Source organism: Daucus carota, chromosome 5, assembly GCF_001625215.2.
Source record: "Daucus carota subsp. sativus chromosome 5, DH1 v3.0, whole genome shotgun sequence".
NCBI classification, from domain to species: domain Eukaryota; kingdom Viridiplantae; phylum Streptophyta; class Magnoliopsida; order Apiales; family Apiaceae; genus Daucus; species Daucus carota.
In genome coordinates this window covers 13,807,058-13,820,671 of record NC_030385.2, presented here as the reverse complement: position 1 = coordinate 13,820,671, position 13,614 = coordinate 13,807,058, and the positions used below count along the sequence as shown (strand labels likewise).

The 13,614-nt window shown below is 33.0% G+C and overlaps 1 protein-coding gene across 1 annotated transcript; it reads right to left on the bottom strand.

Annotated features, from left to right (window-relative positions):
- Window positions 1–4,558: 4,558 nt before the first annotated feature.
- Window positions 4,559–12,806, bottom strand: LOC108223604 (succinate dehydrogenase [ubiquinone] flavoprotein subunit 1, mitochondrial). Its single transcript, XM_017397942.2, has 16 exons — window positions 12,559–12,806; window positions 11,291–11,458; window positions 10,710–10,797; window positions 10,313–10,459; window positions 10,085–10,225; window positions 9,574–9,659; window positions 9,394–9,486; window positions 9,256–9,319; window positions 9,028–9,171; window positions 6,631–6,818; window positions 6,354–6,528; window positions 6,102–6,272; window positions 5,776–5,845; window positions 5,569–5,689; window positions 5,449–5,486; window positions 4,559–5,077 (listed from the first exon to the last, which is right to left on the bottom strand). The coding sequence occupies exons 1-16, from the start codon at window positions 12,658–12,660 to the stop codon at window positions 4,975–4,977; spliced, it is 1,899 nt and encodes a 632-aa protein (XP_017253431.1). The 5' UTR covers window positions 12,661–12,806; the 3' UTR covers window positions 4,559–4,974.
- Window positions 12,807–13,614: the final 808 nt, after the last annotated feature.

The window sequence follows — 13,614 nt, the reverse complement described above, 5'->3', positions numbered from 1 at the left end:
GAAATACCTTTCGGCGTTAAACACGTTTCCCCTCCGCTTTAACACGCTTCAGTCTTTACCTTCTACAGTTAAATGTTACATAAAATTTAATTACTACTACTACTTTTTTGTTAAAGCTAATTTTAATTACTTTACTTCAACCTCTTCACACCCGGTAAGGTGTAAAATACTGGGAAAAAGCCGCATGTTAAAAAAATAGTCTCGTGCAGTTTGAAGAAAATTTATACTACCCTCTATCTTTCAATTTGTATGAGCCTCTAGTATGATATTTAGAAAATTGATGTTTAATTTAATATTTATATATGAAAAGAGTTATCGTGTGTTAAATAAGTATATTTTACAAAAATATAGTTATAATAACCTTAAATTTTTAAAAGAAATGTTCTTTGTTTGAAACATCTAAAAATAAAGTGATTCACACAATTTGGTACAGAGAGTCAGAGAGAGTAAAAAATTTAAAAGAAATCTAATCATGTGTTGGGACTGCATATTTAACTAATGCCGTGATTCACAAAATTTTATTAAAAACTCCTGCTTTCAAATAATATCCTTTAATATTTGTGAGAAAAATGATATACTGTTTTCATATTTAATCGAGCTGAGAAGTACTCCCTCACTCCTTCTCATTTTTTTACAATTTTTTTATTGTTTGACATATTTTAAGGCTCTTATGAAATATAATTCTGTAACTTATTTTTGAGAATTTTTTTTTATAAATTTCAAACATCTTTTTTATATTAAAAAGGATTAAATAAAAAATTACGAAACTAAATTTTTTAAGAAAATTAGAATGCGTGCAAGTAACTACTTGGGGTACTTGGTGAGAGAGGGAGTAACATTTTGATATTTAAAAATCCAGTTGAGGAGCAAAGGAGATATTCATGGTCTTCTTTTGGCAACTTTTTAGCCATTAATGATGACCTCTTAAAAATCCCCTCGATTGCTCTCACAAGATTGAATACTCCTACAATAATACAACCTTAATCATTTCATTTCTTTCTTTTTCTTTCTCGTCGCTGGTCGAGTATCTTACAAGAACTCTAGGGACAGTGGCTCCATGTACACACAATTACATCTCTGACTGATAACTTGTATTGTTTGATTTTAAATGATTAGAGCATCTCCAACTATACAAAATTTTTAGTTAAAAAGTGACTTAGCATGATAAATATAAAAAATATAGCCAACTTTTGAAAAATTCGCACTCCACTAATATGAATCTGTTGTCTATATTTGTCGAACCTCTACAGATTTGTAAGAAATCTGTAAGAAGATTACACATAATTTATTATCATATTGAACTGATATATTCTATTTTAACAAACTAAAATATTAATAACATATTATTTTTAAATTATAGACAATCAATATAGCAAACATCATTATAGTATAGGACCCATTTTCTCATTGAGCGAAGGGTACGGAATAAATCACATATATAAAGATGGCGACTAGGGTTGTTGTTTCCATTATTATACAACTAGTACAGAAGCCGCGCGTTGCGACGACCTATAAAAATTATATTAATGATTCAATATTAATATTCGTAGAATGCAATAATTTTGTGGCTGTCTATAAAAAGTATATTAATGATCAAAAATTAATATTTGTAGGATAAAATAAATTTTATATTATAAAAATCTTGATGTAATATCAATACTAATATATAAAATTGCAAAATTAGACTATAATTCATGGTGAAAAAATGAAAATAAATTTCTATACGTAATTAACAATTTAAAGCATAATGAATCTTAATTTTATTTGTGTATTTTTTCCCGAAAAGTAATTATGTTTTTACATTGTCACCTTCCTCCAATATTTTTTGATTGATTGTGCACAAAAACATCTAACTTAAATCCGTGAGATAGCTGTCTATAACTACCCTTGCCTGTAACAACCTTTATTTTTTAATATTGTATGAACAGTCATCACTTAAAAGTTGCTTGAACGGAGCAAACAGATAACGCTGAATAATTTTTTACTGTGTACAAAGTAAATCATATAAAAATTAACAACAAATATGTCTGATGAACAAAACAAATATTATAAAAGAATAACCAACTTAATTTATTGATATCATCCATCAATATCATGTCAAGACTATATTCGTGTTTCAATTTGTCGACTCTCACATAGCGGTCTATAACTACCTTTACTTGCAACAACCTTTTTTTTTAATACTGTATAAACAACCTGAACTTATCGTTGAGAAAAACGGCACCACCGAGTTAGAAATCGAGCAAGAGAACTATCACAAGATAGAGGTACGGTTGTGGTATTAAGAGAGTAGGTTGTGTTTAGATGATCCAATGCCTTACAACCTACAAGGGTATTTATATGTGCAGAGAGACTTGTGTGCTACTCTTTCCCATAATTAAATAATTAGAAACAAAATCAGATTAAAATTTTCAAGCTGCTGTATTCCATAAATAATCTGAAACGAAATCAGATTCTGAAATTTGCTTCTAATATATCCGAAACTAAAAAAGGTAGTTCTAATTTTTCATCCGAAAATTCAAGAAAATTAGAACAATAGAACGAAGCGATGTGAGAGGCGCCACCTACACGCCCCTCAATCCTCCTTTATATAAGTATATTGATTTCAAGTAGGGCTGTAATTCGAGCCGAGTCGGGCGAGTTTCGAGCCGAACCTAATTCGAGCCAACTTTAATCGAGCCGAGCCGGCTCGATTAACTAATCGAGCCTAAATATTTGCCCGAACTCGACTCGGTTAATTTCACGAGTCGAGTCGAGCCGGCTCGTTTAGCTAAACGAGCCGGTTTTAACGAGCCGAGCGAGCCAGCTCGTATAATTTTACACTCAATCGAGCCCAAACCTCTACCCGAACTCGGCTCGTTTAATTTCACGAGTCGAGTCGAGCCGGCTCGTTTAATTAAACGAGCCGAAACCTTTACCCGAACTCGGCTCGTTTAACGAGTCGAGTCGAGCCGAGCCCACTTAAACGAGTTCGAGCCGGGCGAGCTCGCGAGCCGCCCGACTCGAATTACAGCCCTAATTTCAAGACTTCAACCTCCTTGGAAACAAGAATGATTCATTCAGATCGATATGAAAGTCCAACTACATTGCTAGAATCCATGTTGTATATTTGAAAAAGATTATTTCCTATTTCTATCATATCGATTTATGTCTAGCCTCTTCTTTTCATTTTTTATATCTTTTCCCGAGATAAGGAATAACCAATTATACCAAAAGATGATCGGACCATCCTAAAAAAATGAAACGGTCCCTCCGTAACCGGTCATCCATAATATCAAATAAAATATATTTTCTAAAAATTGATTGAATAATTAAAATTAAATTTCTTGTTGCTTGTGGATATGGAATGAAATGCCATGCTTCTGCAATTTTTATCGACGTGTCGCTATCCTAGCTTTCGTCTCTCGGTGTCAGTGTCGATCCAATAAAGTGCTTTCACACCAACGTAGAGATCATAAATTATTGAATAAACAGCAAGATCTTTCTTTTGTCTCTTTGAGGTGGTCGGAAACCGAGATAGTTATCTTTCAGAAAATCCCAACGATGGGATAAATGCCTATGCTTTACTTTATTCTTCAGAAAGTGGGAGAAAAGATAAAACGAAATTGAGTTGATGGAATAAGAAAGGAGGAGGTTTGAGGATAAACTGGTAGCGGTCTTACAAGTTCAGCAAATTATACATAATATTTTACAGGACTAATTTAGCCAACGATTATAGCCAATCCCGTTGGAGAAGTTGACTATATTTTTTATTTTTTGTATGTCAACTCACATTTTAGCTAAAAGTTTTCTATAATTGGAGATGCGATTACATGGATTAAGTTTACTTTTTCATATTAGAAATATATAGAAAAACTTGTAGCCACGAAACTAATCTAATTTATATCAAAATATAAATTTTGTTTTCTAAATTCAGACGAAGATAGTTTAAAATTTTAGTAAAAAGTCCGATCAATATAATCATTCATAAAAGATAGAGCAAGATAACTAATTAGGTATAGAGCAAATATAATGACAGACATAATGACGAAAAAAGAAAAAGATAAGATGTCGATTTAGAAACGAGTTAATTATCTAATTGTTCACTGAAGTGGGCTTAATGTATCAAGTTGGTCACTGATCAGAAAACGATATCAAAATGGTCACTAAAGTCACCATATATCAAACAAATAACTCCAAATATAAGTTCAAGCAATAAAAATATTATTTATAAAATTTTACACATTATTATTGAATGGTACCAAAACCAAATAAAAGATTATGACTTCTAATATTTATGATAATATATTTAGATTTTATGAATTTTATTTTTATTTATTTTTAATTAAAACAAAGAAAATAACTATATAATAAAAAAATAACTACCCTCCCCTCATTTGTTTACAGTTTTTTCACAGTGCTCGACACGTATTTTAATGCGCATATAAAATATAGTTCTATAGGTTATTTTTAAATTTTTTTCTTTTTCTTTTTATAAAAATTTAAACATCAAATAATCTAGAATTTGCAGACCGACCTAGAAACATTAAATATTTCTATGCAACTTTGAGAACATCAGTAAACAGCAACTAATCTCACATTTGATACACAAATACAATGACCAAAATGTCATCCAAAGTCATAATGCTCACGAAATTATAGTAAGCATTTTGTTCTAAAACAAAGTTCAACTGAGCTACCAATAATAAGATAACACTTTGATTTAACTTCCAATCCAGTTGTTACTAGTAATTGAAAGTTTGGAGTCATTTTTATGAGTAGTATAAAATATTTGTTGCCAGGAACATGATCAATACAAGTGAGGTATTCTCACACCCTTGCTCATGACAGAGACAAGCTTACTCACCCCGACTGCAGTTTGACAAATGACGTCATTATTTAGAAATTTTCTAGGTCTCAGGAAATTTATTGCGGACTTCTTAGAAGAAAATATTATATTTTTCCCCAACCACATGTATCCTTCAATACCATACCTCAGTACACACGTGCTTTAGGTGGGAACGTTTCAATCTCATCGTCTAATGTGTTCATGTGAACAGGCCTGTAGTCCAGCCGTACCTTCTCATTCTCCCAGTATCTGTCAATCACAAGACAGATGATTTTTTTATGACATAATTTCCAGGCAAACCCAAAAATCTAAGAAAACAAGGGTAGCTAAAGTTCTAAGCCAATTATATCACATTGCTGCTTGATTTTGCAGTAAAATATTATATTCTTGGGGTTTATATTTACATAAAATACAATAAAATAGAGATCATCTGCTAATGTAGCCCTTGTAAGATAACTATTTGAACAAAAAAAATTTAAAGTAACGAATAATTCAAAGCACAGAGTATTAATTGTCACTTTTTCCATAATTACTTTAAAGAAATTTAACGGAGTGATATATATGGTAATGTCAAATATTAGCAGTTGACATATAATATGGCAATATGAATTAGAACTTACCCCAATGAATGCTTCATCCAATTCTCATCATCTCTTTTCTACATAGTAAGAGTAATTAAATTATGTTATACAGAGAAAACACTATAAGGACTAGCAATTAAATAAGTTACCAAAACTAACCGTAAAATCTTCACGAGCATGAGCTCCTCTGCTCTCTTTTCTTGCTTCAGCTGAATGCATGGTAATAGCTGCATTGATTAACAAGTTTTCCAACTCTAATGTCTCTATCAAGTCAGAATTCCTGTAGCAATAGAAAGAAAAGTGAATGGAAGTATAATATCCTAGTGATCTAATGCAAACAACAAACATGGTTCAGAGAAAATTTACCATATCAAACTTCGGTCCTTCACCTGAACATCATGAAAGCTGTTCCACGTTTCATCAATCAATTTAACCCCTGCATACGAGAGGCATCAGGACGATGGAAAATGAGTGAGATAGAAAGAGATAGTTGAAATCACAAGTCAAAGCAGTAATCTCTGGATAAGCTCACAAAATTAGATTCTAAAAATTCTACAGATTCAATACTTCAGTAATCTAAGTTCTAAGCCTCTATACAAAAAAGGAGCTCAACTGCCCTTAGGTATATAGTCATTCTTGCTCAGATACAAATATACCAAAGGTCCGGGGTAGTGAGTTGCCAGGTGATATACCTTCTGCCAGGGTTTCTTGTGTACGGAATACAGCAGCATTATTTTGCATTACTCGTTGCATATTCAACCGGATTTTTGAGGTTGGAAGTGAGCCATTTGAATTTCTTATCTTCTCTAACCACTCAATGGTTCTGGAACCAGCATCTTTTTCTAAAGGCTTTTGCTTTGCTCCTGCACAATGACAAATGAAGCCATGATAACTCCTACCGCACTTCCACAATTAACATCTACAGCAATTTAACTGCTACCTACCTGGTCTTTGTATCTCTGCTACCCTATTTGCACAAGCTCTACCAAACACAACAATATCAAGAAGAGAGTTTGCACCAAGACGATTGGCACCATGAACAGAAGCACAAGCTGCCTCTCCAGCAGCCATAAGTCCAGGAACTATTGCATCAGGGTCATTTCCCTTGACTGTAACGACCTGTGGTTCACAAGATGAGAAAAACCTGGCTAAGAACACGTCTACCAAAATCGACTAAATCAAATAACCAAATTCAACAACTACAATAAATAATATAATTACCTCTCCATGGTGATTTGTTGGAATTCCACCCATGTTATAGTGAACGGTAGGTAAAACAGGTATCGGTTCCTTCGTAACATCAACACCAGCAAATATAGCAGCAGTTTCAGAAATACCAGGAAGCCTTTCCTTGAGGACCTCTGGTGGCAAGTGATTCAGGTGGAGATATATGTGGTCCTTCTGTGGCCCTATTGACAATTAACAAATACAAGTGCATATATGATTAGTGAAAGTGGCAAGAATCCACCAAGGGGGGGCAAACTTGCATCACAAAATGAGTCAAATGACACACACACACACACACACATATAGGCACGTGATCAAAGAGAAACCTGCAGAAATCACCCTTTTATACACTATAAATCACTATTTGATGTAGTAAAATCATCAATTATTACTTTTTTACTTTTGATAATTGAGAAAATTTACTTATGCTTTTTATAGGTGGCCGATTATTGATTAAAAATCAATTATAGTAAGGTCCCTGATGGTAGCAAATGACGAGATGAGGCGTGTGATGGCGGTAATTAGTCACTAGTAGTGGCAAGTATGGTGGCAAGCGGTAAATTGGTAATAGGTCAATCGTGGTGGCAACAATGGAAGTGGTTGATAATGATGTCAGAAGGTTCATCAATATAGTATGAGTGAAGATGATGATGATGATGATGATATACGTTGTATATAATGTTTATATGTATATATGTAGATACATATGTATATTTGTTAGATTACCTATATAGAAAATAGTGATTTGGGAGATGAGTAATTTTTGCAGTTAAAAGCAGTGATCAAAAAATGGGTCAGAGGCTAGGTTCCAGGTTCCAGGCTAATTTGGTCACTATGTTATATAATCTCAAACATATACATATACATATACATACATACATATATATATATATATATACACACACACACATAACGTATATAATCATCATCTCCCCCGTACTGCAATAAAGGACCTCGTGCACCATCACCTACCATCACTAATAGCCACTGCCGCTTGACACCATAACTTACCGCAACTAGCGACTACTCCCACCATAACACACATCCTCTTATCACTTACTACCATCATGGACCTCCTACAACTACAATTGATTATCAATAATCGACCACCAATAATTAACATAAGTAAATTGCTTAATTATGAAAAATAGAAATTGTTGATTTTACTATACAAAATAGCGATTAATGCAGTTTAAATTAGTAATTCTTGTAGTTGTAAACAGTATTTGTGAAAATGGTTTTTAGTTTGTATTTAAGAATTGATTTGCATTTGATCACTAACCTATATATATTTATATATGCATATCAATCATCAACATAAACTCTTACAACAATACTTACAGCAATGCATGTGCACAACCAAATTATTAAAGCTTACATATCAATAATTTCTTGTGCATACAAACAAAAGCACAGTTGTCCATATCGAAGTAACTAGCATTCAAGGTCAATTACACTTCTTAAGCGCAAATAAAAGGTAATTGACCCCCAAGTTGTAATATACGGGTTCCAGCGAGGAACACTCAGACACAGGTACACATCTAACAATTTTCTTCAATTTAATCTTACGACTTTGATAAGGCATGAAAAAGGTCTTTTGTAAATTTCAAAGATAAACAAAAGACAAAATGCAAAAAAAAATAAAAAAATTCTACCATCTGTAAAATGGAAGACTACTCATGTAACAATTTTCAAAACTCATCAGGACAAGAAACAAGAAAGTTGAAGTGTTCCTTGTTCCAGGACGACGATAAATAAGAAAACTTATGTGAATCACAATTAAGCGAATCCAAGTATCAATATCACATTGGACCAATATCGATGGGAATTGGGAAATCATTAGCGGAACGGTTGTTTCATGAGAATTTCAATACACGCTAACATGAAGGTTTCTGTAGGTGGTAAAAATATGCTGAGAATGGCGAAATTCAAATTGTAATTATCTTATTATCTTATATAACAGCCAGCTAAATTAGTTGCTATGCAAATAGCAAAATCAAAAAATAACAAAGAAAAAGAATATACACCAAAGTGAGCTTAGTAACTTTTGTAATATATAAGTATAAGAAGTCATCAGAAGCAGTTACAACTATTAACTATAACAGAAATAGTTCAACTATTTTAACAAAAGAACGAATTTTAAATACTTGCATCTTTTTATTTCCAAAATAAGACCGAAAATATGTAAAGCTTAGGGTAAAACTTCTAATAACTTTTAGCCTTCATGATAGACAAGCTTAAAAGCTTTTTTAGGTCTAAGACAATAAAAGACAAGTAACATAAATATATTTCAATAAAGTAACAGCTCTTAACATTATTATATTTTCTCCGCAACAAAAAATCATGGCAAATATCGAGTTCATTAATTTACTAGTGCTAATGAGATCATACCTACACCACGCCCTTCCCGAATTTCCATAGTCATAGATCTTGAAACAACATCTCTTGAAGCAAGATCCTTGGCGGTTGGGGCATATCGTTCCATAAATCTCTCACCTTCACTATTCCTAAGAATGCCACCTTCACCACGTGAACCTATAAAAAAAAGGAAGAAAACCGCATCAGCTATTATAATTGATAGATAATAGTATAAATTGCTGTCGTGCAAAAGCTTCCCACCTTCAGTAATAAGGCAACCAGCACCATATATTCCAGTTGGATGAAACTGTACAAATTCCTGATCCTGCAGAAAGACAAAACAAGTTTTAAGTTCTGCAAAATAAAATTACTTGAAAATTTATTTACAGCAAGACCAACCTCAAGAGGAAGTCCAGCACGAGCAACCATAGCATTGCCATCCCCAGTGCAAGTGTGGGCAGAAGTTGCTGAAAAGTATGCCCTGCCATATCCCTGACAAAATCATATAGGTATCAAACAACTGATAAAATGGCTCCTGTGAAAACGACATTTATAGTTAAAAAGGAAAGAGATGCATACTCCAGTAGCCAAAATTGTTGAAGATGCTTGGAAGCGATGCAGCGTCCCATCCTCCATGTTTAATGCAATAACACCTTGGCAACTACCTGTACCAAAATAAGCAAGCAACACTAGTCAATCAACTGATTATCAACAAATACGAAATAATAATTAACGAGTTAGTCCCCTATATGCGATGACCAAATTTAACATTAGACCTTAATTCAAATGGATGCAACATGTTCTAAGATACATGCCATTAGTGATACCTATATGATATACTGAGAAACACAAACACACAGAGACAAAATAGTTGACGTTGTGGGTCTTATTTCACTGGTGTCATGACTGGCTATATAATTTCGTTATAAAGATCAATCCATGGGATCCCACATTCAACAAAAGCAATATTTACATAAGTTTTATAGAAAAGGTTTGTTCTTTCATGCACTGTGGAAAGGTAAAAAAACTAAAAAAGAAACAAACTTAGAATCAATAAACATTTAAGGCAGAAAATAGGAGATAAATATACCATCACTAGCCATAAGTAAATCCAAAGCAAAATATTCCACAAAAAATTGTGTGTTATGCTTCATGGCCTGCCCATATAATGTGTGCAGCAAAGCATGCCCAGTTCGATCAGCGGCACATGCACAACGGTAGGCTTGTCCACCTAGGGAAGCCACAACAAGTAGAGCTTTATAATTTTTCCTTCAACATCAGATACAGAGAATTAAAGAAAAAAAGAAGCTGTTCATACCTTTGCCAAAGTCTAAACTTTGACCACCAAATGCCCGTTGATATATTTTTCCTTCTTCCGTTCTAGAAAATGGCAGACCATAGTTTTCAAGCTCAATAACAGCTTTTGGAGCTTCTCTGCACATATATTGAATGGCATCCTGATCACCTGCATAAGATCACAACAATATATATCGAGTGAATAAAGCTCAAGATAAAGAATACAAAGAAGCAATATGAACTGCAAATCCATTAAAGCTACGAAGTTCCTCGGACAAAAATAGGAAGAAAATATGCCATGAGCAAAATGAAAGCCATAAAGAAGGATAAAATTTTGCTTATATTAAATAAATTACAACTACATTAACAATTGAAGTATTTGAGATTTGACAAGTGTCCATTCATTCCAAGCACAATACCTAGCCAATCACTTCCTTTGACAGTGTCATACATGTGCCACCTCCAGTCATCCTCGCTCATATTACCTAATGCAGCATTTATTCCACCCTGCACGCCAAATTTACCATAATAATGAAACATTATATCTAACACAAGCAAACAAACATAGCTAGAAAATATATAATGAATGCAGCTAGATGTGAAGCAAACAGCAATTAAAATATTTTATCACGGGAAAGACAAGGAGCAACTGGTAATGGAGAACTTAAAGTGTCTACTGCACATCATTATTCATGTAAACGTTTACACTAGAATTAGTAAATTGCAGCTTTGGAACAAAGATGTCCCTCTGGCAACAGCAGTACATTCTTCATAACTACTTCTGTATACAACATACACAATACCATTTTTGAACTCGATAAAAAAAGGGCTCCCATATCAACATTGCACAAGAATGCATACATATGACTTCATAAACACCTTTCTTCTAAAATCAATTGATGACATACAAACTGATCACTCCACATTTAACTACGTGATAGAGTAATGTGATCCAAACATAATGAAACAAACTAATGAAAGATAAGCGAAAATCACACACCTGAGCAGCAACTGTGTGCGAACGAGTTGGGAAGAGCTTGGTTATGCATGCTGTGTTGAATCCATGCTCAGACAACCCAATTGCTGCTCTGAGCCCAGCACCACCGGCACCTACCACCACAGCATCATATGTATGATCCACTATAGTATAAGATGAACCTCCCACTTGCTGTCAAAAATCAACAAAAAAAATAAATATAAGTTTAATGTCATCATGAAGAATCTTTCTCCATGTGGACTTTTTGTAAGTAAAGTAACAATTCAGGAAGCTGCGCAACTAAATCACCATCCCTAAGTTATTTGATCGAAAATATATTGATACAAGTATAAAAAACAAAGAATAAAATTAAAATAATTCCTCGACTACGAAAAAAGAATCTAAAACAACAAGAGGCAATAAGTAATCCAAAAACATATGAATAAGGAAATTTCAAACCTAACTAGCTGAAGAAATATAAAATCATTATTATCAATTTGTATGTTTTGGAAAAAAAAAAACGAATTTGTACCTAAAATCATTTCCTTGGCAATATCATTAGTGAATAAAGCAATTAACATCCAACACCTTTTCACTATAATGTGATAATAAACACCACGACCACAGATTTGCAGTATACATCAAGTTAAATTAGGCAAAATAACAGAACACCGGATAATATATTTAAAATCTACACTATATACGTTCATACCTATTAATAGTTACATGCATAACTGTTACTACAATAGAAGGACCAGCGATATTTTCTAGCCAAACAAATTTACAAAATCTTATATCATAATATATATTGTAATTTCTCCGGTAAGAACATTAGCGAATAAATTTAATTAATACTGAATACCACTTGCAAACAATCCTATCATAACGTGAAAATCACAGATTCACATATTCCCGGCTTACGTCAAGAAATATTAGGTAAAGTTAAAAAAAAAAAAACATGTACAAAACTCTAAATAAAGAACACTGCTCAAAATTACAACAGACAAGTCATTGCCATCAACAACAACAAGTACAAAAAAAATTCAAACCTAACAAACTGATAAATATTACATCAGAATTTTGACTTTTCATTTTCTCCTCAATCGAGTATCAACATCAGCAGAATAAATAATTTCATATCTAATCCTAATTAATTACAATTGGATCATCCACACCAAAACAATTAACAATTCACATCAATTAAAAACAGGCAAGACAAAAAAGCTAAACAAATGAAAATTCAAAATATTAAGTAGCGAATTAAACGAACGATTAAGAAGATGAAAAGATACCGCTTGAGTGGAGAACAATCGGCGGTACTGAGGTTTAGTTGTTTCGCCGGCGACGGATCTCCTCGCCGGAATGCGAAGACCACGAGACACAGCTCGCCACATCTTCCGATACGTTTGTATGTAGGTATGTGTGTATATGTGTATGTATAGTTGATTCGCGGAGGAAGAAATAGGGTGAATGAGAGCACGAAATGGATGGAGATGTGGCGTTAAATTAAATCGCTAAAAATTTGGGAAAGACTGTTCAAGCCGAATACGCCGACTGTTTTTATAGTTTCACTCATGTCACAATCAACCCCACTTTGTGTTTATAATTACTATTTTGCCATTACATTCGGTGTGGATGATAAATTTTATCCTAAAAGAAATTATAATTTTATTCTATTTTAGAAAAATATTAGACTTCTTGATTTAATTTAATAGATACGTTTGAAATTCTTCATGAACGTAAGTAATTACTTATATTACTTACTCCCTCCGTCCCACCAGGTTCTTTACGCTACTTTTCGGCACGTATTTTAAAACTCCTATAAAATATAGTTTCATTATTTTTTATTTTAGAAAAAATCTTGAAAAAAGTTAGATGTTCGAACTATTATTAAAAAAAAATTGAAAAAAGAGTTATTGAACAATACTTTTATAGGAGTCTCAAAATGCGTGTAAACAGTAAACGTAAACATCCTAGTGTGACGGATGTAGTATATGATTAATTTTCGCTAGAGACTTATATATTTGAAATTATAATTCTGTCTATTAATTAAAGATTTTATGATAATTTGGAAGCAGAAATTAGAAGGGTAGTATGCATAATGGAGAAAGCATGTTACTTGTGCGAGTGCAACATTTGGTCGTCCGATAGAATGGTCGGAGCAGTGGCCACGAGGCTGCACATATCACCACTACCTTCCAAAAGTTTCCCACAAAGTCTTCTTTCTACTTTAATTTCTCTTTTTCCTGATCGAATTTTGAATTCGAATTTTTTTTTATTTAGAAACAAAAAGTTTTTTTAAAAATAATTATAAATTGTATGTTATAGAAGTGGTTTTTTTAAGCAAT

Coding starts and splice junctions, on each gene's coding strand:
- LOC108223604 (XM_017397942.2), bottom strand. CDS start 12,660: ATGTGGCGAGCTGTGTCTCGTGGTCTTCGCATTCCGGCGAGGAGATCC. Junction 6,819..9,027: donor TCGGGAAGGGCGTGGTGTAG/GTATGATCTCAT, acceptor AATTGTCAATAG/GGCCACAGAAGGACCACATA. Junction 5,690..5,775: donor AAGGACCGAAGTTTGATATG/GTAAATTTTCTC, acceptor CTATTGCTACAG/GAATTCTGACTTGATAGAGA.